Source organism: Ischnura elegans, chromosome 8 (genome assembly GCF_921293095.1).
Source record: "Ischnura elegans chromosome 8, ioIscEleg1.1, whole genome shotgun sequence".
Classification (NCBI taxonomy): domain Eukaryota; kingdom Metazoa; phylum Arthropoda; class Insecta; order Odonata; family Coenagrionidae; genus Ischnura; species Ischnura elegans.
This window is the reverse complement of record NC_060253.1, coordinates 41,798,199-41,823,741: the sequence shown is the minus strand read 5'-3', so window position 1 is coordinate 41,823,741 and position 25,543 is coordinate 41,798,199. Positions and strand designations below refer to the sequence as shown.

Sequence of the window (25,543 nt, the reverse complement as noted above, 5' to 3'; positions counted from 1 at the left end):
TTGCAGAGACTTATCATCATCAGCAGCAGCAGCAATGAAGAAGGAAGAAAAGAAGACCAAGAAGATGGAGAAGAAGAAGTCAGCTATAAACGTAGGGACGTGAAATGTGAGGATTATGATGAGGGCGGGGAAGTTAAAAATATCAAAAGGGAAATGGATAAAGGGAGGATAGATATTTTAGGATTATGCGAGGTGAGGTGGAGGGATGGGGGGACTATTGGAGTGATGGGTATAGGGTTATATATAGTGGAGGGGAAGAAAGCCAGCGAGGGGTAGCTTTAGTATTAAACGGGAAGATGGGTAAGCGTGTGATAGGTATAGATCAGGTAAGCGATAGGATTCTGGTGGTAGAAATTGAGGCGCGGCCCACCCACCTTGTGGTGGTCCAAGTTTACATGCCCACCAGCAATCATAGGGAGGAAGAAGGTGATGAGGTGTATGAACAGCTCGAGGAAATAATTAGAGACACACCGGGTAAGAAAAATCTGGTAGTGATGGGGGACTGGAACGCTTCAGTCGGGGAAGGGAGGGATGGAAACGAAATAGGAGAATTCGGATTAGGAATTCGGAACGACAGGGGTAGGAAAGCAGCAGAATTTTGCAAGAGAAACAAGTTATTCATCACAAACATGTTGTTAAATCATCATAAGGGGTGAAGGTACACATGGAAAAGTCCAGGGGATGTGGGGAGATATCAAATAGACTACATTATGGTAAGACAGAGGTTTAGGAATAGTGTGAAAAACTCACGCAGCTTGCCAGCAGCAGATGTGGATTCAGACCACAACCTAGTACTTATGAAATGCAACGTAAGATTCAAAAGACTCATGAAAGGCAGGAGGGTGAGGAAATGGAATGTAGAAGCACTGAAGGGGAGTATGAGGAGAGAATATCAGGAACTAGTGGACATCAGTGTACGGGAGATTGAAAGTCTGTTGAGGAAAGATGGGATGATATTAAAACGGCGGAGAAGTCAATTGGCTACGTTGACAGCAGAAGAATAAAGAAGCCTTGGGTTACGGGGGCAATGGTAAAAGAAATGGAGGATAGAAGGAAGTGGAAGAACGTGGACTCAGAACAGGGTAAAAGAATGTATAGGGAACTAAATAACCGATTACGACGTGAAACTAAGATGGCAAGGGAGGCTTGGTGGAAAAGATGGTGTGTGGAAATGGAAAAGTTCCAGAAGGATGGAGAAGTAGGCGCGTTGTACGCCAAAGTGAAGTCGCTATCGGGCGGCAAAAGAGGACAAGTCATGTCTAAAATTAAGGCTAAAGATAGGAGGATGCTAACCGAGCGAGAAGAGGTACAGAGTAGATGGAAGGAATACGTGGAGGATCTGTATGACGGAAGAAACAGGCCGGAGAGATTGACTCTAGAGGAGGAAAGTGCAGTGGAGGATAAAGAAGCCTTGGGTTACGGAGACAATGGAAAAAGAAATGGAGGAAAGAAGGAAGTGGGAGGTATCTTGGGCCGAGGCCGGGTAACGATAATCTTGGGCCGGGGATATTAGATTCGGAAATTCAGAGTGCACTTCGTGATATGAAGGCTAGGAAAGCAGTAGGCGTGGACAATATCCCGTGCGAGCTTCTGAAGAATCTAGGGAAGGATAGTAAGAAAAGATATTTAGAACTAGCACGCAGGATCTATGAGGAGGGATGTTGGTCGGAGGATTTCGTGATGATGGTTTTAATTCTGCTTCCGAAAAAGAAGAAAGCTGAGGAATGCGGGGATCATAGAACAATCAGCCTAATATCGCATGCAGCGAAAGTGGTACTGACGATATTGAACAGACGAATGGAGGCGAGGGCAAACTAGTATTTGGGCGAAGATCAATTTTGTTTCAGAAAAGGGAAGTCAACTCGTAATGCATTAGCAATAATGAGGTCCCTCGTTGAGAGGAACCTAGAATATGACCAGGACGTATATGCCTGTTTCGTGGATTTTGAGCAAGCGTTTTATAGGGTGAACTGGGTTAAGTTGATGGATATTCTCAAGAGAATAGGTGTAGATTGGAGGGATAGGCGACTGATTCGTAATCTTTATATGGCCCAGACTGCGCAAGTGAGGGTAGCGGACGGAGAATCTGGGTGGGCAAGCATTGGCTGAGGTAAGGCAAGGCTGTCCTCTATCGCCGCTGCTTTTTAACGTATACGCTGAGGAGATGGTAAGAGAAGCGTGGGACGAGTTGGAAGCTGGAATAAAAGTGGGTGGAATGATGTTGATATCGGTGAGATTTGCTGATGATCAGGCGCTGATTAGTCAGTCAGCGAGGGGACTACAGACTCTAGTAGATGCGTTATACGAGCGGTGCGAGGAGTATGGGATGAGGATTAATCACAAGAAGACTAAGGTAATGCGGTTTTGTAAAGTATCGCGAGCGAGGAATGTGAGACTCAAGATAAAAGTAGGCGAGGAAAAACTTGAACAGGTAGAGCAGTTTAACTATTTGGGCAGCACATTAGAGGAAAACGGGCACAGTAGCAAGGACATCAGGAAGCGAATCGCACTAGCAAAGGAGGCGTTCATGAACAGGAAGGATCTTCTGAGAGGATCGTTATGTAAGAGTATGAAGAAAAGGTTAGTGAAGAGATTGATCTGGAGTGTAGCTCTCTACGGTGCGGAAACGTGGACACTGAGGAAAGAAGACGAGAGAAGATTGGAGGCACTCGAGATGTGGGTATGGAGAAGAATGGAGAGGAAAAGGAACGACGAAGTGCTGGATATGGTTGGCGAGGAGAGGCAGCTTATAGATGAGATACGGAGGAGACAGAAGGTATGGATGGAGTTAGTGCTTAGCGGGGAGGGGATGTTGAAAAAGTTGTTAGAGGGTAGAATGTTAGGGAATTAAGGGAGGGGAAGGAAAAAAATAGGATTTTTAGATAGATTGAAAGGGATTAGGCCTTACAGTGAATTAAAGAAGGCAGTGCTGGAAGGAAAGGGAGGCTTCCAGATCACTTCTTGAAAACTCCATGGAAACCTACCGTAATCGGTAGAATACTATAATAATAATAACGGCAGTCCCCTCACGGTATCCCCCTATATAACGGTAGTCCCCTCACGGGCGAATACAATGGTGGGGATAGCCTTCCCCGCTCCCAAAATGACTATGTACAAACGTCACTGCATTGAGCATTTTGCGAACCACCTCGGACTGACCCCTTCTCACACTTAAATTCTACCTTAAGTTCACTATAAGGCCTAAATTTCAATCATTCCACTGATCACATTTTCTTTCTTCCCTTTCTCCGCTAAACTAATATCACAGTTTTCAGGGTCTGGTGCTCGCTTCATCTAAACCCGTTGTATCACCGGCCATGTCTATCACTCCCTCATTCCTCTTCGTCTAACTCACTTTCTCCATATTCTTTCATTCGCACATCTCGAACGACTTGTCTCTTCATGTTCTCCTTCCTCAGTGTCCACGTTTCCGCACCCGAAAGCGCTACGCTCCATATCTGAGGCTTAACAACCGTCATCATTACAACTAACAACACACATTGTTACGCTCGTTGTTGACGCGCACTACATAACACCATTAGGAATCAACACCATATGGTCACTATGGTGACGATACAGCAATCTGTGGCCATGAAAGAGTTTCCTTGATGACGAGAAATGAACTGAGGAAAAAAGAGAGAGTAATTTGCAGCATTTTTTTATTTCCACAACATTTTTCGCATGGCTTACGTACAGCTAATCATTAAAAATAGGTAACCCATATGGTCTGTGGAAGTTACGCGAAACAAAGTAATTTACTTCTTCCTTAGTGTCAGAGGCAACAATGGCTAACGCCCATGGTGATGAGGGCTGTTACGTTGACGAACCGCTGATGTAACAAGCGCAGGCATTTCCTATCCTTGTTGGATGCGCGGTCACTTCCAGACGACGAGAAAAAAAAACCAATGCTTACTAAGACGACCCTACTTGTTGATTTTAGGAAGGCCTGAGCGAAATATTGATATATGATGAAACGACACGATATTTATATGCATCGGGAATCCGATATTGATTTTTGAACAGTGGTGATAAATATTGTCCGACATTACCGGCCCCCTAAAAATCACCTCCCAATAAAATATCACGATGGTAACAATAAAATATCCATTAAAGAATATTATTAGGTTTGATATCAGTTATCGTTATAACCAATTGTCGATGATAAAAATTACCGTTATCCGGAATGGAGCTTTAAATATCGCCCAGACCTAACTTTAGGTAGCTACCTTTCGTAGTTACCAAGGTGGCCCTCCAGTGAGATACGACTGAAATGCATAAGACAGAGTAACATCCATGGTTATCACGTCTACGCTCTACTTAAGGTGAGGAACGCTGTGTGGAGAAGAATACACTCATCAGTCGCGCGAGTCCCTCCCGGGCGACGAGGGCTGTTGTCTTTATGAATTGGGAAATGAGCGTGTCGAGGTCTTTCTACATTGTGGTTGCGAAGGTAGGCGTTAAAGTCCTCTACTACAACGAGGTATGTAGAAACAAAAATTATGACGTTGGCTTTCTTTTATTTTGAAATTTTGGCGAAGTTCTTCCTGAACTCCCGGTCTGTTGAGAGGATTTGAATGCACTATAAAAATTGGTTAATAATCCTCTCCATAGATGAGAATATTACTCCATGTATAACTCATCATTATATAATTTTTAGGTAGTATTTATTATTAGAGTAAAAAAAGGGGGGAAGAAAAATGGCTCTCCTACAATGAAAGACAGAATTTCGCACGCTTCTGGCATAGTGAATACTACCCTCGCCTGCCCTAACTAACCTTCGGATTGGAGCACGTAGCGGATGGTATTTAATACATATATTCTAAAAAAAAATATCAAGTTGTCCAACATCTGAAAATTTGCAAGCTCTCACATATTTATAGGCTTTCCAGATATAATTAGCATTTTTCAAGGAGAAATCGCGATTTATTTTCTTCCTCATTATAAAAGAATATTCGGCATGCTTTTAGAATGATTTATGTTATGGGTTATTTTTAAACTTGCATATTTGGAGAAAAATGAGCAAAAAACAGCATGATATGAAACTTGAAAATAGTTCGAGCGAAAATTATGCCCCCATTCTTAGATTAATACAATGTTAAGCTGGCACTTGAGAAACAGGCTATAATGAAGCCCAGGGCCGGAGCTAGGAGTTTTGTCAGGAGGACAAAGAGCAGTTGGTCACCTCCCCTCACCCTCTCCTCGCCCCCCTTTCCATCACCCACCACTAAAATATAACAATCCGTAATCTATTTTTTGAGAAGCGTTAGTTAAAATTACACACCGAATGTTTGCTATCGAGAATCAATACTAATACTATTTGTTAATGATTTATAGATTAAAAATACTTGTTAAATAATTTAAATGAGAAATTTTTAAATCATTTTTTACAATGAACTTTTCAAATTTTGCCGCCCCCTGAAATTTTTCGCCCGGGGTACGTCCCACATAACCCGCCCTAGTTCCGGGTCTGCTGCAGCCAGACTACACTGTCAATGGAATTGTTACGATAAGGATCGAAAACTTGTAAACCTAAAGGAATTTAATTTATACAGAATAATTGACAAGTGGGGGGAAAAGGAAAAGAAACAAAATTCCAGAAAAATTGTATTCCCGAAAACGAAATGAATGGTAAAAATATGTGGCAATGCAAGACGAATTTGACTTAGAAACTTGCCGATTTGATGTACTTGCCACATTATATATGCCACTGATTGACAAACTATGACCAATGAGAACATGATGTACGTAAACAGAAAACACTGTACCTACTTTTGGCGATCACAGGAATGAAAACACGAAAAAACGAGGGCAATTTGACGCCAGGAACGGAAAATCACAATATTTCCCTAATATATTCAGTGAAAAAAAAAATCCCTGAGATTTTCCGGTTTTCCAGCAAGCTAGAAACTGTGTTTACCAGGTATTATTTTAGGGATTCCAAGCGAATGTAACGCTAGCATAGCTAAGATATAGAGATGGATTAAGGAAGATATTAATGTAATGAATTTAATTAATGTAATACTCGAGAAAATTGAAAAGATGGTAATTTTCAATGTGGTTCTCCAGTATAAGTTTTTATTTTACCATTTCATCAAACAAAGCCTAAATATAATTGACGAATATGTAAAAGCCGCTTTTTTACGCAAATATAAAACCTCATACGCGTATACGTTACGAGGTATTGCATACCACTTAGGGAGGATCCAGGTTTTTTTTCTTGGGGAGGGGGTTACAAGGGTCTGACATACAAACGGTCTTATCATATTTGGGATTAAGAACAGCATTCAATAATTATTGTAAGAAATATACTTTTTATTTTAATATAAAAGTTTTCAATATAAATAAATTACATACATAATAACGACAGTTATCTTTTATGTTTCATTATTCTTATATTACTTTATATTAACTCGCGATCAATAGTGGATCAATCAGCACAGATTTTTTTCATCCTTACATGGCATGCTCTCTACCGCCCTTAATGATTTTCTGACTTTTGCGTCATACCACATCGGTTCGCCACCTTCTTTATTTTTTACTTTGGATATGACTTTTGGTTTACGTGTGCAAGAAAAGATTTTAGCCCAATGGGTGTACCCAGTGGGGGGCAGTTGCCCTCCTCCTTCGAAGCAAGGGTAAATTTAGTTTAAAACGAAAGTTTCGAACCAATTTTCTTTAAATTCAAGAAAAGTGATATTAGAATAAAACATTTAATTAAAATAAAAATGTTATATTTTAGATCAAATAATTTAAAATGCTACAACAGCGCTGTTAAAATTTTCTTGAAATTTTGGTTTCCTTAAACTTTTCTGTGTTTCAAGTTGAACGACCACGTCTTGCCCCCTCCTAGTTTTCATCCTGGGTACTCCCTTACCTCTGCATCCAACTTGATCACTGATTACACAAAACATAACGCACATAATGATAACGGAACCGTATTAAAAATCCTGTCTATTATGTAATCGTCTGGGGGGAAACGTAAGCCCGTGCCTTCCCCCCTAAATCCGGCTATGCATATCACCTGCACCTGAACCATTGGGAATGGATATCTTAAAGAGCGACACGTAGAACATAATATTAGAGCTCCACTATATTTCCAGGTCCGATAGAAGCGGTAAATTAAGAGAGATATTTTGCCGAACGGATAGCTATGTGAATTCATTTTCCCCCGAACCATAAAGGACTTTAATAAATGCTAGTCGTAATTTCCGTAGAGTACTTCCTTCTTATGTGTAAACGGCCGGTGTCCTAACACTCCCTGCCACACGCCTTAAAGGCGGCTTGCGGGGTATTATGTAGATGTAGATAAGTAATGGACCGCTAACGAAAAAACAACGACTTTAATTCGCCCCAAGAGAGATCTACTGCTCGTAAACGTTATGCCTCGAATACGTCCGCCTAGCCATTCGATTTTTATTCGTGCCTCCATTAAATTGATCCCGACATCATTTCCTACCCTTCTCTTCGCGCCGCCGTATACAAGCGAGCATGACCACGATACGTCCCGCCTTCGGAGCAGAATCTCTCCCCAACTCGCTCCAGCCATTGTCCTTCGTCAAATCATTTCCCTCCCAGCGTTCTGAAAAATTCTCGCCGTTATTAAAGTTGATGTGCCTTTCCACAGTTAAGGACGAACATATTGACGTTCAATAATTATGATAAACGAGGGAATGCTGCTCATTATCCATTGGTCATTTGATAGACAAAGTACTATTATCATTAACGCTCCTTGAAATTCGCGCGAAGGAAAATTTTAGCAACGAAATTAGCGTTCGCAGTATGTGTATCATGAATTTAAGTCCAAAACATTTCGTGAGCAACGCCAGCAACAACAATGCGATTATCATTATCACAAACTTTAAGGGCTCCCTGATATTCTAGAATGAATTTTTTAGCAATGAAATTAACGTCTGCAGAGTGCTTATCCTGAATTTAGGTCCAAAATATTTTGAAATCGTGAATAACGCCATTAAAAAAAACATTGTTTAAAAACTGCGAAATCACATGAAATAGTGAAAAATCCCATCAACGAAAATCAAGGCGCCCTACCCATGAGGAACGAAAGTGACACTGGCGGCTGATGAACATAACATAAGATTGATGTGACTAATTCGGAATTTACGCGGATGCAAATTGCGTCAACATTCCGTACCATGAGCGTCGTGAACATTAGAACTTACTTTTATTACTTTCAACTACGCAACATTTTCAAACGCGTGCCGCTAGGAAAATATATACGGATATGGGAAAATATCCATAAAATATTACGATAATATGGCTAAAATTCGTCACGGCATGGAATTTGTCACGCTCATTAGACCCAAATTGCGATCTCCATGCCGAACTGCCAGTCGCATCGGCCAACTCCAAAGGCCCCAAAATGAATTTTTGATCACGTTTGAATTTTTCGATTGGGCATGAATATTCATATCCCTTAAAGTTTTTGATCGCATGTTCGTAAGTTGAGGACTCACTGTATACGCCATTGCTCGAATACCCCTGAGTTCGTCTTATATTTCTCAAGTGTTTAGACAGGGGAGAAGTGATCGCCTCTCGTCACTGGGCTCTCCGGAGAGAAAAATGGAAAGCAACAATGCGATCCCCAACGTCATCTACTGGCAGGCATGTAGCCACAGTGGGGGTTTTCTTTGGGAGATTCATCCAAATTTTTCCACTTTGTTGCAACCGCCCGCTTCACATGCCCTTAAGGCCGTTTTACACGGTACACAGAATTGCGCAGTCTGACGTACGTGTGAAGGCGCAATCAAAATTGCGTCGTGTAAAGCGGTGAATTGCTAGAACACATGCGAGAATGCGTGGATGCGAGACGGCAAAATAGCCCCTGTTCTAATTTCGTTCATGCATTCGCGCAATTCCACGCCATTTTATAAATGAATGCAGCTCTAACCTGCGCAATTCCGTGTACCGTGTTAAACGGCCTTTAGGAGACCAGGGGCGCAGCTAGGAATTAAGGCTGGGGGGGGTTTAGGTGCAACTAATCCCGGGGTGTGTGGGGGTATGGAATACCCACCAGGATAAGCGGTATGTGCGAGATTAATAAATTGCGGAATTTTAAGATAAATTGTTCAAAATAGTGAGTTTTACGGCTTTCTGAGGGATATTTTATTAATCCTTACACTATTCTATTAGTAATATCATTCCAATTAAGTAAAATGGATTAAACTTTAAAATTTCTCTGAGCTCTGGGGGGGGGGGGGTTTATCCCATAGAACCCCACCCTCGCTGCGCCACTGTAGGAGACAACTAGCACATGGGAACTTACCCTCAACCTAATCACAACTACTGATAGTTGTAGACTTAAACAAGGATCTCAGATCTGAAATTTGCTCAAAATGGGATTATATTAAGTAGCTACTGCTGTTAGATCCCTAAAGTTGATTTTTTTCAAAAAAACAGGCTAATTTCGGAAACAAACTCTCATGGAGACCAAGCCACAATAACTACGGGCGTTCCGATAAAGGTCAACGATGAATTTAAATTTTATCAGAATGAAAACGAAATGTATAGCTTTATTTATGAATTTCCTTTGCGTGGGAATTGACGACGTACTACCAGTGTAGGCAACACGCATACCACCAACGCCTCTCCAAAGGAAATTTCTAGCGGCGCGGCGTGCCAATCCGCAGGGGAGAGTAACGGGTTCCGAGCGCTCGGAACAAAGGGAAGTGAAGATTTCTCGGGTCTCACCCGGGTAAGTTCCTCAATATCTCCTTGCGACGTTTCTAAGCGTAACTCGCTCATCGTCCTCTAGGATTCAGGAGTTCAAAAAATTTTTTTGACCAGTAAATATGAAGTACCAAAAACCAGACATTAAATCGCTCGGTGCTAACAAGTAAATGGACACATGCCGAAGAGGCAGAGCCAGTCTCGTCTTGAAGCTGGGTGGGCGGGCTCAGCCTAGGGTCCTTGCCAGTCCTAGCTGAGGAACGACCCTCTTTTCCTTCGCTTGCAATACAATTCCTTTTAGTCCAATCTACAAATGTCAAAAATGGCCGAACAGAGGATAAAAATCGTGTACTACCAAACTTTTGGAGTGATAGAGTCGAGTATCATGAACAATCCAATAAAACTCCTGACCTCTAGATGTAAAGGGCCCCCTTAAAGATCAATATTAAGTTTTTCGTGAATTAATCGAATATCGGTACATCTAACGAAACAATACAAAAATACGAAATTAGACTGGATAAAATTTTCTGCAAAAATAATCTTTAAGTAAGGCGATATGAGTTGTAGTTTACGAATAGCAGAATATATATTAAGATCACCATCTTTTAATATTTCAATGGTATAATTGCAAAGTTAAGTGCTGACCAAAAACAAACATAAATTGAGTTATTTATTAACATAAAAAATCTACGGATGAGTGGTTAGGTTAGGCTCGATTTCCATAATTTAATTATGTATAAGGATTCTAAAGAAAGATGGGCATTACTGCTAAGGGTCATTAAGAGGCACTGCATATTCTCTACTCTCTAGCTGCAGGGGTGGGATGGGGTTCATGTTGGAGCCCTTCCCCGGAAAATTGCCTGCTCAGAAATGGATTTTGACGCTATTCTGGTTTTCATTAACTAAATGAAAGTTAAACAAAAGATACCATGAAAAGTGTGAGTTTCATAGGTTATAAATTGCAATAATGTATTATGGTTATATTATCAATTTAGTGAATTTGCTCCTTGAAACTACTGAAATCTAAAAACAATTAAAGTAACCTTCCGGAATAACCCTTTCAAAAAAGCATCAGGTTGTCTTTCATCTTCATTTTATATTTTTACACAGAGAATGTTGTAAATAAAGCAACTTATGAAAATGTAGAATTTCATAATTACAAAAGAACTTTGGTTCAAGTAATTTTAGTATTTTTTTAATTACACTTTTATGCATGCCTCACAAACTTCAGGTACGCTTCACTGTAGACTCGAGCATTGTGAGAGCCCACTAAGCTCAGGGCCCTTGGCAATTGCCGATCAGGCAACCTGGCCAATAATGACTTTTACCCTTCCCTGAATCAAAAGCAGCCTTCTGGGGGAAAAGACGACAAAAGTGACAAATGTGAGAGAAAGATCATCAGAATCAGGAGTTGGGGTAGTGCATAAAACCTAAAAATGCTGCAGCGAAAAGTTCTCTGCAAAGAGAGATTTGCATTTTTTACTGTGTACTATTGCCAAAAGAAAGTGCAGTGCCGGGGAGAGCAAGTGTGGATGATCCTTTTCCTTCAGAATACTTGAGGTGGTCATCTTCTCTGGTATAGTCCAATAGTCCAAGGGCGTACCCAGGATCATAACTAGGAGGGGGGAAAGCCATGGTCTAGAAGGGGGCAAGCCAAGTTGTGACATTTTTACCATGGAAAAGGTGAATGAAACCAACATTTTAAGAAAATTATAACAGCGCTTTATTAGTTTATGGCATTATTTCCTTGAAAAAATAGTTTTATTTTAGTTACATATCTTATACTAATGCATATCATTTTTCATGTGCTTATAGAAAATTTGTCGAATACTTTCGTTTCAATTCAGTACTGATTTTGCTTAAAGACTTTTGCGATTTTTGCTTCTAGGGGAGGAGGGGGCAGCTGCTCAACCTGCCCCTTACTGGGTACGCCGATGCACAACTTCCAAAGAAAATAGTGTAAACATGGTAGTCCAGGAATCCTTTCTAATTTAAAAATCCAGCAAGCGGTGAAATAGACCTCCTTATCAATCTACCTTATGGTTTATCTAACATTCTGTGGACTGATAATATAGGATCAATTCTTTATCCGCTGAATTTTAATTATTTTACTCTGTAAAGACTTCTGAAAGAGGTGTCAAATTGATTCAATATGAAGCAATCACATTATTTTTTAACCTCGGATATTTACGACACTTACAATATAAGTTACGACATTTCAGCATGTAAAAGGTGAATGAAACCAACATTTTAAGAAAATGATAACAACGCTTTATTAGTTTAAGAGATTATTTCCTTGAAAAAAGTTTTATTTTAGTTACATATCCTTTACTAATACATATCATTTTTCGTGGGTTCAGAGAAAATTTGTTGAATACTTTCGTTTCAATTCAGTACTAATTTTGCTTGAAGACTTTTGAGCTTTTTGCTTCTGGGGGGGCAGCTGCCCCTCGCTGGGTACGCCCATGGTATAGTCCACAAATTTCCATAGAGGGGAGAGACGTCTCTGTAGCTTAACTGGCCATAGTACTCAGCAGGAAATCAGGAAATTCAAGTTTGAATCCCAGTCAAAGCAATGATTTTTTCTCTGTGGAATTTTTTGCACAATTTGTGTATTGCAGGTGACTCCGAAAATTTTTCACCATAGCTAGTCTTCGTACACTTAAATTTTGGTTAATGTCGAGGTTTTAAAAATATCTCTAGGAAATGGTCTTCCACTGATGGAAACTAGATTTTTTGGTTCATTTTTACATTTTGTAGCATTTTCCAAAAAAATTATTAGAACTTAGCTGAAACAGTTTTTGAAAATTGATAATGCTTTTCTTATGACATTGACTTAGGAATTTTTTTTCACCAGCTTGCAATGACTGTCGGACAAATTCCTTGAAATGTATAACCCTTGATTGATTTTTGGTCTGGTGTCTTGGCTATCTCAAAATTTTCATACAATGAACCGATTCCGAGCAATAAGCGATTTTCGATTTTACATTCTTTTAGGCCGATTCCAGCCTTGACACTGAGACATTCACATAGGTATTTGGAACCTGAAACTGAGGACCTGAGGATGCTCATATGAAGAAACGAAATACTGGTGGCAAGAATTGACGAATTAAAATCTAAGTGACAAATCATCCTCATAATTTATAAAACAAAAAAAAAAAGAAAATTTCATTTTCAACACAAATTAAATAATGAAAAAATAAAATTGATTTTTAAATGATAGTGAATTACAATTTCATTTTCGTAATTATGGAAAAATTAATCCTGTGGGGATTCCGAGAAGAGTTAACCCACATCATTCGCCAAGAAAGCATCACATATTTCACAAAAAAATGACTAAAAATTACAACATAGTTGTTCATCGTTGACATTATTTAAGGGAATTACCATGGGCTAGCCAGCATGTTATCTTTTAAGGAGTCACCCGCAAGTGTGTTTGAACAGCAAAACTTCCACAGAGGAGTGGGAGCGCACTCGCAAGTGACTCCATGAAAGTATTCAGATGGCTAGCCTGTAGTTACCTACTTCCTTGAATAATAGTGGCAAGTTTCCTCGTGAAAAGAAAGAGGCATAAGGCCTCTTCCAAAATTGCACTTCTCATTAACCAAGCTAGGAGAAATTATACAATAGGGTGGTTTCCTATTATTTTTTATGGCCGAAATCAAAAGATTATTACTCCTGGAGTGCGCATTTCATGCTCTTAGATTTTCCAGTGACGGTATCTATTTTTCGCGATTAAACGAGAAGTGAAAAATTTCAAGCGCACCAAAACACGACGTCTAAGTAGGAATGATGGGAAAAGCCCATGTGACGTATTTCTGGTTCCCTTGCTGAGTACCCTGCTAGCAGTTAGCGCTTGGCTTAAATATGGATTATTATTCCCCTATCAAACAAAGGAAACTTTCCGAACTTAGGTATTTTTAATGTGTGATTATTTAGAGATGTTTCCCTGAGCTCTGTGCCTCATGCACGCATTAGTTATCTCAGACAATGTAAAACTCCTATCTACTCGTATAGAAACTAGGTCCCTGTGACGTCACCTGGAGTGGAATCGCATGGGCACCAATCTGGCCTTTTTCAAATGAGGTTAAAATTGACCGTTGCCATTTGTCTAAACTGGGATTTCTAAAACCAAATAAAATATATTGAATACACTAATGGTGGGTAAGGAATCGCAATAAATGCAATTCGTTTTCTTTGATGAAGGAAACTACCCTATTACAGCAACGTCAGAGGGCCTACCATGAGGAAAATGACCTTTGAGACTACCATGACTAAGGTGAAAAGGCCAAAATGTAAGAACCTGAGAATAATGAGACCAGCAGATGACTAGATGGAAAATTGAAAGATATGGCACACAACTGTTGGGGAGGTCAAAAACCTTCTGAGACATGAGTAGCCTACATGTAAGGTAAGGTAGGCATTAATTAATTCAGTACTTCATGGTGGGCAGGTAGCAATCGTAATATTTCCAAATAAAAGAAAATGTGAGCAACATTTGTCAATCATGATTTTAATTACTTTAACTAAATACAACTCTGAATACAATTATGAGCTATACCAATTCATTCTCCAAATACAATACTTCTTTGGCTATTCTATAAAGTGTTTCTGAAAATATCCAACTATTTACCACCTCAATTTCCAAAATGAATGAACAAGTAATATGAATCCAAGTAGTGACAATTAACAAAATTCTGCTTTCTATTATCCACTAGCCATTCATCAACACTTGATATGCATCAATGAGAGTCAACCTACATTGTAGCATTATAAATCAATAAAATACGATCTAAAAAAATTGAGGCTTAATGACTTACTTGGATTTAGTGAATGTGCATGGTGCAAAAAAATGATTTAATTATATTCAGGTTAAAATTTACACAAAACTTGCGTTGCACATAAGGAAGGATGATTCTCAAAAAATAGTATTCTGTAAACGTTCATTATAAGGCTACAAAAATTGTTGACTTACAAAGCAATCAACATAATACCACATTTCATGGCATTGGTATAAACATGGAAGACATTTCGATATACATCCCATAAAATATTCCAGCTTCATATATTCTATTCCACTACAAGATACATATAATTCTACTCATTCCTTTGACTGGCACAACCATGGATTATGATAAAAATTAAATAAATAAAAACATGTATATTATCTTTAATGTACTTATAACATATATGTACCTAAAAAAGTGTAAACTTTTTTACTACTAAAATGCAACACCATAACAATAACAAACTAAAATTGTTTTTCTTTATGTTATCCTCAGTTTTTTCTTTACCATTTTTCAATTAACATGAAACTAATATGACACCCAGCTAGCACAATATAGGTCATTGAGGTAATCTGAAAGGAAAAGATCAGGAATTTGCTTAAAAGTGTGAAGCTAAGCTTTTTAATGGGTATCTTACGATCACGCTAATAAGAATCAAGAGTAACAGCAGAGAGGAGACCTAAACTTCAGCACCTCCCAGGTATTGTTATTATTTTATCTTTTCAGAGAATTCATTTAGGTACTTACTTTGATAAGAGCTGTGTTTCATTTTTGGTGCTTCTATATTCGGAAGAGAAATTACGTACAAGGCTATATTTTGCAAATCCCATTAATGAACTGATAGCAAGAATAATAAAATTAAAAATGTCAAATCGTGTCATTCTTAAGTAAGAAAGTAATGAAATAAGTACTATCATGCCCACAACATTTAAGTTCTGTTTAAATGACTTTGACCAAAATAAGTACCAAATACCTTCCTCCGTCAACTGAAGTGGTGGTGTAATAGAAAGCGAGGTCAGCTACTATGGTTTTGATATTTTTGATTCTATTTATTGCTTATTTTTTCTCCCCGCCACCAGAAAAAAATTTGAGCACTTTACTTTGTAACTTCACTTGAAGTCATCGAAATTTTTTAAAATTTACAGATATGTTGTTTAGCTATTGTAACAGCTCACTTAGCTTCAAAAGGCTTTGAATTCATGTACAGACATTCATGCTGGAAAGAGGTCTGAGCAATGAAAAATATAAAGAGCTTTGCTCTGCTGCCTATGACGCATGTGCAACAAAAGAGCTTATGTTAAAATGAGAATACTTGATTGCATTCCTGACCTGTTCCTCCCCAACATTTTATAGTGGCATTATATAAATACCTCACCTTAAGGTAATCAACTTGGAAATTTTTTCGGTAAGAAACCTAACAGAAAGGGACAAGTCTCTAGCTTTGTGTTAGCTGGGTACATAGTTTGATCCACAAATGAGTCACATGACACTAACTGTTCAGAGGAGAAATGGGGATGACAAAGACACTTTACTCCAGGCCAACCCAGTAGTAGGGGGCCCTCAAAAATCATTATTAAAGTAAGAGTTAGGGTTAGGACAAAGACATTGTTGTGCTAGGCCCAGAAATGCCTCTGGGCAGCCCTGCATGTACCAATAAACTGTAAAGCATGATTTTATGTACATGGCTAAGTAAAGTCCTTTTAACAAAATAATTACAAAAAATTAACAAAATAACAATAAGTTTTCATTGTACCTTATACTTTTTCAGAATATAAAAGATCTTAAAGTACAATCATTGAAACTCGATCTCTTGCATTAAGTAAGTACAACCACTTAATGCTTATCACTCAAAATTATGTCAGCTATGACACAAAAGGAAATGTCTAACAGTTTTGCAAAATGATAAAAATTAATAACTTGAATTGTATTTCCAACGTATAAAAGTCATCAAATTATGAAACATAGAAAGTGAGGAGAAAAATTATTTATAAGAGATGTTAGAAAGAATGAAACTACATCTCTTTTTACATGTAAACTTACAACACAGCATTTTTGAATCATAAATTGGATTGGTGTATGTAATAATGAAAGCCAATTCATAGTAAAAGAAAGTTGTTAGCTTCATAAAGGTAAACATCATCTGACCTTAAAAAAACTATGAATTGATGCTTACTATGAGAACTAGCAGACTTTGCTCGGTAAGGGTAGTACCCAGAGAAGTGGGAAACGAAACTGGGTATTCATGTTTTCTCTTTGATCTTGCCAAGAGGTGTGCCTACCTGGCAGGATGTCCAATCGCAACCACATGTATGATGGATGCCCAATCGCAACAACATGTATGATATGACATAACATACGGTAATAAGAAAACGAGGTTGAGGACGTGCCAGATACAACCGAAAGTAGCACTACACGGTTTCAAAGCATGAGATTCACCTATGAATTAGCTTTGGTCGAAATCCATGCAGCCATAAGGGAATGCATAGTGGACAGACAAACAAACATCCTCTTTTACATATGCACGTAGATATCAGAAATGAGACAGATGGTAACTCTTTAGAGAATTCTAGCTGCTAAATTGATGGTTCAATAATAAGGGAAAATCATTTCATGAACTCAAATTTATGTTTACCTCTACATCAATGGCATGAATGACATGAACAAATGGTACTGAAGAATGTAGGAACCCTAGAAATGACCAATCAGAAGAAAGGGTAGTACCTAACTCATGATGATGGAATAGAACTCCTGTATTGCATATAATTGCCTGGTTATTGTAAAAAAGGAGGATTGTCAACTAATTGCCTTGATCTTCAATCTGAAGGCATCTCCACAACTAGAGCAGCTAAGTCTGAAAAACACTTTTTCCAGATTCAAGCAGTTTTCCAGAAAATAGAACAGAACATCAAACACACTTTCAAAGAAGCCCCTAAAAAAACTTGCTAATGCTTTATCATTTGCCATTAATATTTATGAAAAGTAAGTTATAATGTGGCTATTTAGACAGTGTCAGTTAGACTTGAGCAAGTCTATGATACAAATCAGTGAACAATAGAGAGGGAAGAAAAAATAATACATAATTAATTTTTAAGTCATTATGCCTGACGAAGCATAAAATGATTGTTTTCTTTAGCTGATGCGATCACAACAGCAGAGAATGCATTTAAAAACAGTTCAGAATAAATCCCTCAGCTACTTAGCTTATGAATAAGTACACATAGGCAGAGAGGATTAAACTAATAAAAACACTTTTCCATGCTTGCTCAGCAGCTAATCTTCAGGGAAAAATTATAGAGGCATTATTTTTCACAATCCACAACAAAATAAAATTGGTTAACCAGACCATTTGAAAATATTCACACTTATTAAAATCAAAATATTTTTTCAACTATTAAATTTCATGTTCATAACCTCTCCAATTAAAAAAAAGAAAAATTCTGGAGATGAAAATTAGCATTTGATTTCACCATGAGTGATAAACCATGTCAAATATAAATAGAGGTACATAATGAAAATGCCAAAGCTCAAATGAACACACATTAGTTGAAGAATAAAAACTAATTGTACACAGTATTCAATAAACAATGGTGTACACCAGTGGCATAACTAGGAATAAGCTTTGAGGGGGATGGGGAGGCCTGGGTGGAGGGGGAGTGTAGCACCATCGCAGGGTGTGCCCACCCTCCCTGACTCCTTTGTCACCAGTCAGTATTCAGTGATTTGTCTCACTGCCATGATATATATAAATGATCCTTAGCTCTAAGCAGATGCAGTTATTACATATGCCAAAACTAGACAATAGTTTTAAATAATTTTTTATTTCTCTGAGGCTTTGGGGGAGGGGGGTCCATCCCCCTTATCCCCTTCCCATAGTAACGCCAATCGTGTACACTATATATTATTTTGGGTCATCCAATACATGAAAATCATTTAAGGTTGAACAAAGAAATACATAACAATATGCAACCAAACAAGGCTCAAAGCTAAAAAAATAACTCCAGAAGTCATTTTTTGAAAAAATACCAAAGAAATAAAAGCACTGAAAAGGTAAGTACATATAGTTTTTCAACACAAAAAAAATTAAGAATCCCAATACATATTAAAACTAATAATTCTGAAAGGTGATATCAAAAGTACAATCTTTGACCATTATTCTTATGAGAATAAATTTAAGCTCGAGTAACACTGACTCAAGTGTTGTAAGTACCATTGATTAATATAACCACTTTAAGTACACAACTGAAAATAAAATTTAGATTCCAAGGAGTCAATATTGCACTGTTTTGATGAATTTTTTGTACATACCATGAGAAAATTTACAGTAAAAAAATTTAGAAAATCTCAGTAAGATCAACATAATCTTAAGTTGATCCTAGGATAGAAGATAAAAACTTTTTCCTTACATTCACTGAGTTAAAAAAATATTAAAAAGTTTAAAATTTAAATCCTAAATTCCTCTTCAACATCATGTTCAAATTTACTTATGGTTTAGTTGAGTTTTTCATGTGACGATTCGTTCTCCAAACATAATTTAAGCAAACAACAATAATAAAAGTTTCACAACAGTAGAAAATGGCTCAGCAGCAAAAATATGAATAAAATTATACATAAGTACATTATACTATGAACTTTGATCACTAATTGAACCTCAGCCACAGTATCAATTCATTTATTACTAGGAACTGGGAAAATAGATGGTACTAAATGCAAAACACTGCCTCCTACTAGTTTCAACTCAAGCAAGCAAGGTTCATACAACACTCCTCTGTTCTTTAATGATCACAGATCATTGTATATCATTGTCTACTCACCTAAAAAAAAAAAAACAAAATTCAATTTGAGATGCAATTCATAACTAGGAGTTGCAATATCAACTGAACATATGATCATAAATAGCTGCTCATCATCACAAAACATCTCTAGCATCTTACAATATGGAAATAATGGTACTCATGGTTTCAATTACAGCATATTCCAATGGTATTTCAGATATTAAAATATATACAGAACATGTGAATTGGCTTTGAGATAAGGTGATTCCTGGACTCACCAAACTTCGCGAAAGATTCAGAAAGTCACCTTGTCTCTTTATTTATAAATTTTATCTTTTCTATTCACCAGTCGTGTATTTATCATTTTATTCAAAAGTTAATGATTAGTAACCCTGTATTGCTAAACAAAAAATCACCATGGGGTTCTGAAGGTCTATTCAACTAACCATGATACACCAGATTTAAATGCTCTACCGTCAACCTCCATGCCTGAATTTTATCTCAGTATTTATTTGGAAGTTAAACAAAACTGATACTTTTTCAATAAAAAATATTTTTCAACTAAAAAACCAACAAGATTTAAAATCTTAGTTACCTTGTTAAAAATACATGAGACAAAAACCCTAGAAAAAATCTGTCTCCAAATTCATATGTTTTGAGTTTGAAATAATTGAAGCTATCAAGGTAACCAGCGAAGCTTCATCCTGCACTCAAATGGGCATAATACAAGAAGAGGGCTAACTGCAAATATGTAATTACCAAATTATATTTGGATAAAAATAGCAAACTATGGAAGGCATTAAAAATACTATTTCAATATGTCAAAACTATGAATTTTCATTCTATTCTTCACAAAGCCATGTCGTCAAGATGTAGAGGGTAGAAATCAATATTTTAAAAATATCAGGGCAACTGTTGTTCAAGCGCACCATTTACTACGAACCACTGTTAGCGCACGAAAGGAAATACCCAGATTTTTCAGGCATGTCAAAAAAAATGAACATATGTAGTTGCTAAGTGATGCTCCCATGACTATTTGAGAATATTATGCACCGCTGCTACATAAAAGGGAATGGAATGCCATAGTTTAATACTAGTGCCCTCATATTAACAAAATACTTAATGAGAAATCATGAGTCTTCATTCACGCTAGCTTGACAGGATTCCCCTCAAGTCACATCATTAATATACTGAGGAACTGCTGCTAGCATAACATACTTAATTATCACAATATTCTCCTTCAGTAATGCAATATATCCTTGTAAAATCTAAAAGTAAATAAGAATTGCTTGTTCAAACATCTTCATGAAGGATAACAATGATTTTGTCTCTTGAACTGTAACTATTTAACTACGGGATAAACCAATTAGACATAGTATCATCATAAAAAACACAACATATCCTCAAAATGATCATTATAATAACACCTCTTTTCAATCAATAGCATACCATTATCTGACCTCTGAATGGACTCAACCTTCCATTTCAAACAGAAAAACATTACAAACAAGTACAGCCTTTAACAAACAACAATAAATGCTAATCATAAATTATTTAACCAGGCCTCACAACCATTAATATCATTCATGATTTCTCTTCAAACAAGTAGTCCTGAGAGAAGGGCTCAAAATATAAAAGCAGAACCCAAAAGTTTCATCCAAAACTTCAAACTAGCACCACGATGACACGTTGATTAACTAAGCATAACAGTTTCAGACAAACAAAATCTTACTTCACATAAATACTTTCTCTATCCAACAATGAGCGCCAGGCTCTTTAAGTATACTCATTTGTCTTTTTTGTTTCTTGCACCACAACTATTCTAAGGTAACTCACATGCATCCAATGATAGTAAAGTAACCATCAAATACGTGTTGTACGAATGAATCATACGTATTACATGAACTTAGGACATGAAAACACATAATGCAGGGAATCTTTGCCATGATCAGCCATTTGGCACTATGAAAAAAAATACACAAATACATACGTACATTCCTATTTCATCATTTGTATAGCAAAGGCCAATTATGTTGTTATGATTTGATTGAATGAACAATCAAATTGTAACTGTGAAAGCAAATATATTGTGATTCATTCAACACTATGAACACCTGTGGACACGTTTGTGGTTGATTTACCGGACAAATTAAGCATAAAATTATGTAGAGCTAAAACATGGTAAGCAGTAACAAACTACATTTATGAGACCATGGTCATGCCTGGAATCTCATAATACAGGTACATTTACTGACATTGCACATTTTAACGTACAAATAGCCTCAATGTCCTTTGGCATTGAATTTAACACTTTCCAGTCTTAAATTGTATGGCATGACAGTAATCATACCTTTGTAAGACATTAAACCTTTAGCATGAACATCTGCATGTAACATGGACTCCATTCTGCCATCTATCAGAGACGTGTTATCTGATTCTTTTTTTCTGATTCCATGCTCAATTTCTCCAAACCGTTGCAATGGTGGTCAGTGACCTTACCTTGAACTTGGATTTTGGGAGCTGGCTCTACCGGCAATACAACATCGTATACTGAAGAAACCTGAAAAGATTTAAAATTTTGCCCAATAGAGAAATTGAGGATATTACCAACCAAAGAGAGAAAGCAAAAAAATCTTCATTATAAAATTCTAATGTTTAAAACGACCCCTCCAATCATGTTTTCAATGATTTTAGAAGACTGATTACCAAGCAAGTGAAGTTACTGCCTAAATCAAGCTTCTGCAAGATGGACAGTGGCAGATCTAGGATAGAGACAAGGGAGGACTGCTATATGGGGGGCCCTGGGGAGTAACCTTCCAGCAGTACTGGGGGTCTGAACAAAATTACCATTTTTGTCTTACGTAAATTTGGGTACCCAAGGGAAGGGAGCCGAAAAAATTTTGCTGACCGCAGGAAGGGAGGACAGGCAAAACGCTCAACAGTTGCCAACTTCACTACATTGTGCGAAAAGTCGACAGGGAAAAAAAATCATTCGCCTTGACCGGGATTTGAACCCGGATCTCCCGATTTCCAGCCGAGAGGTTTAGCTAGTTAAGCTACCGAGGCTTCATTCTCCTCCCTAGAAATTCAAGGACTATACCGGACAAGGTGGTATGGACTGCTGAGCATGCGACGCCACAAGCAGTCCAAATCGTGCACACAGTGCCACAGCAGGAGAGCAAAGCCCGAACTTTGACCACATAGAGGCGGTCGCTCTTGACTGATTTAAGTAAACCGGGACTAGCCATGGTGATAACTTTTATGGGAGTCACCCGCAATGCACAAATTGTGCGAAATGGACTGCTTGTGGCATCACATGCTCAGCAGTCCATACCACCTTGTCCGGTATAGTCCTCAAATTTCCACAGGGAGAATGACACCTTGGTAGCTTAACTGGCTAAAGCACTCGGCCGGAAATCTAATCTACATCTATATAATACCCCGCAAGCCACCTAAAAGGCGTGTGGCAGGGGGTGTTAGGACACAAGCCGTTTATAGCTTAAAAAAAAATGAAGTGCTCTAACGAAGTTGGGACTAGCGTTTATTAAAGTCCTTTACGGTTTGGGGGAAAAACGAATTCCCACATCTATCCGTTTGGCAAAACATCTCTCTTAATTTATCACTTCTATCGGACCTGGAAATACAGTGTGGCTCTAATATTATGTTCTCTGCGTCACTCTTAAAGATATCCATTCTCAGTTGTTCAAGCAATCTAAGCCTAGTGCGCAGCCTCTGAGTCTCCAGCGGCTCCCAGCCTAATTTGCTTAACATCTGGGTAACACTGTCTGTACGCCCGTAGGAGTTTTTGACGAAACGCACAGCCTTCCAGCAGAAATCAGGGGATCCAGGTTCGAATCCTGGTCAAGGCGAATGATTTTTTCCCTGAGGATTTTTCGCATAATTTCTGCATTGTGGGTGACACCGGTAAAATTTATCACCATGGCTAGTCCTGGTATACTTAAAACTTCACTACAGTTTAACTTTACCCAATACTTTGTTTAGACTGTACTCAAAGTGCAAGTTCCTTTACGCTACACCCCGTTGCATTGGCGAATCTCAAAGGTGCTAATATTTGAAATTTCAGTCCCGCTTGAATATTTTTAATGTTGGTATCTCTGAAAGTTCATAAGTAGAATATTTTCAAGTAGAGGACCTACTAAAACAAGAGTCTGCTGTAGTCTCTTGGCTTATACACGACGTTATAACACTTATTTTTCAATTCACAACAATATTTTCAGCAAAAACAACTATACACTGCTATACTTACATTATTCAATGAGGCTGCTTCCCTCATCAAACTCCTGCGCACACAAGGAATGAAAAGGCTGGGATTTGATTTTCTTGAGCCCCACTCACCACATCTTTTTCCAGTGATGAAACTTATTGTACATCCCACAACAACACAGATCAAGAATGCAATGACCACACACCAGAGGTAAGATAACTGGTATAAAATAAAATATTCCTTTTCCCTGTCAAAGATAAAAAATATATACTCTCATTAACATTCATTCAAAGATGAACATTAGTAATTTATGGAACAAAGAGAATTGAAAAAAGGATTAACTAGAATAATCATCGGATATGCCCTGGTTTAAGTTTTGTACCAATGTATGAGAAAAGTGCTATCTACGCATTAATTTCAAAATTTCCACTCTGTTGCATTGGGGAGAGACAATACATAATAATATCACAATTAGAACAGTACCTAACATAAGAATTTGACTAAAATTACTTAGATGGTTTATAAAATGATAATTCTACTTTCTCCCTCCATTACAAGTTGAAACGTATATGATTTAATACTTTCCCAGAGAATGTTATGCATGAACTTTTCTCAGGCTCACCACTGCGTAGGAAAATTAAAGTCAGCCAATATTATGAGCTCCTAAGAATTTCCACAGTTATTGCAAGATGTAAGCCATATTATTAGTCCACAATATTTTATTAATAGTTTGAAGTATAATTCACAGGCAAATATAAACAAATCATTTGACATTCTAAAGCCAAAAAATAACTGCCGGGAGTTGACTTTATACAGCCAAATTTCCTTATTTACTTGGTCAAACCTGATTACAAGTATAAGTAAGAACCTGATTGCCACATATATTAGACTACCATAGATTAGATTATACCATTTAATAATTAATTCATATTTATTTAATACAAAGCATTTAACTAGTTTTTACCAGTTTTAAATAGTGTATTAGCAGCAAAAATCCCTCAGGGTACATAAAAAGAATATAATAAAGGATGCCAAATCTAGAAAGCTTTGTACTAAATCAATCATGATAAGAAATGAAAAAAAACTTAATACAGTGAAACCTGCCTTTAGCGGAACCTGAGTTAGGCGGAAACCTGTCTTATCCGGAAAATTTTGTTGGTCCTGGCAGTCACAATAGGGTTTTACGTGCATTGGTGCCCTCTGTTAAACGGAAACTGTCAAACGCGGAAACGGAATCGATTCCCGGGCACGTGTTTCTTGGTTAAGCGGAATTGCAAAAAAAAATTCCATGGACAATTTTTACCGTAAGGAAATAAAGTACTAAAAATGTTTTGTAAAGCCATCTCCATAGAAAATAATCCAACGGAACCGGCCAAATGCGTCGCACGTTCACCATGGTCTACGTCATTATTGACTGACATCACGTCGCAGGAGGGACTTAGGACAATATTGCATCGACCTTAACCACAGCACTTCCGCGTCTCCCTAAACCTAGTGTTAATCCTCCTCCAGTGCCTTATGTCCCTCGTCCCTAATGTAAAGTGCCGTGCGTTTCGTTTCACGTACATTGTATCACATGCTCAACAATACTCCACCCCTCTTCCCTCCTGCTACCTCCTTTCTTAACCAATCCGCCAACCCATTTTTGCAGCAGATACAAGTGAAGTTGAAGTGTGGAAAGACTCAAGTTTACGAAGCCATTAAGAAGAAACACGAAATTAAGAAAGAATTTGAAAGAGGTAGGTTCTAAGAAACATATTTCTTCTTTTCCCATGCCACAATAGTTTGCAAAACGACACACCATAAAATAATTGTTGTTTCCGTCGATTATTTTAGGCCTTAGTTTACATTCAAAGAGGAAAACGCCTCTCTGCGAATATGAAGAAATAAACGATTTAGTTTGGGAATGGTTTGTGCGGGCAAGATCGAGGAATATTCCATTGTCAGGTCCAATAGTCCAAGAAAAGGTCAAGGAATTCGCAGTTTCTTTAGGAAAATTGGATTTTAAGGCCTCCAATGGATGGTTAGAGAGCTTCAGAGCAAGACACAATGTTGTTTGGAGCAGTGTTGTT

General features: G+C 37.8%; 1 protein-coding gene across 3 annotated transcripts in view; it reads right to left on the bottom strand.

The window, feature by feature from the left end:
• Positions 1–14,175: 14,175 nt before the first annotated feature.
• Positions 14,176–25,543, bottom strand: part of LOC124163370 (putative sodium-dependent multivitamin transporter) — a 46,005-nt gene continuing 34,637 nt past the window's right edge. For 2 of the 3 annotated variants that reach the window (XM_046540244.1, XM_046540242.1), the window contains 2 exons: positions 23,514–23,718; positions 14,176–21,806 (listed from right to left, as the gene is read on the bottom strand). In XM_046540244.1, the coding sequence (XP_046396200.1) occupies positions 21,663–21,806; positions 23,514–23,718 (349 nt within the window). In that variant the 3' untranslated portion in view covers positions 14,176–21,662. The remainder of the gene's footprint in view (positions 21,807–23,513; positions 23,719–25,543) is intronic. The other variant, XR_006865760.1, reaches the window with a different exon arrangement.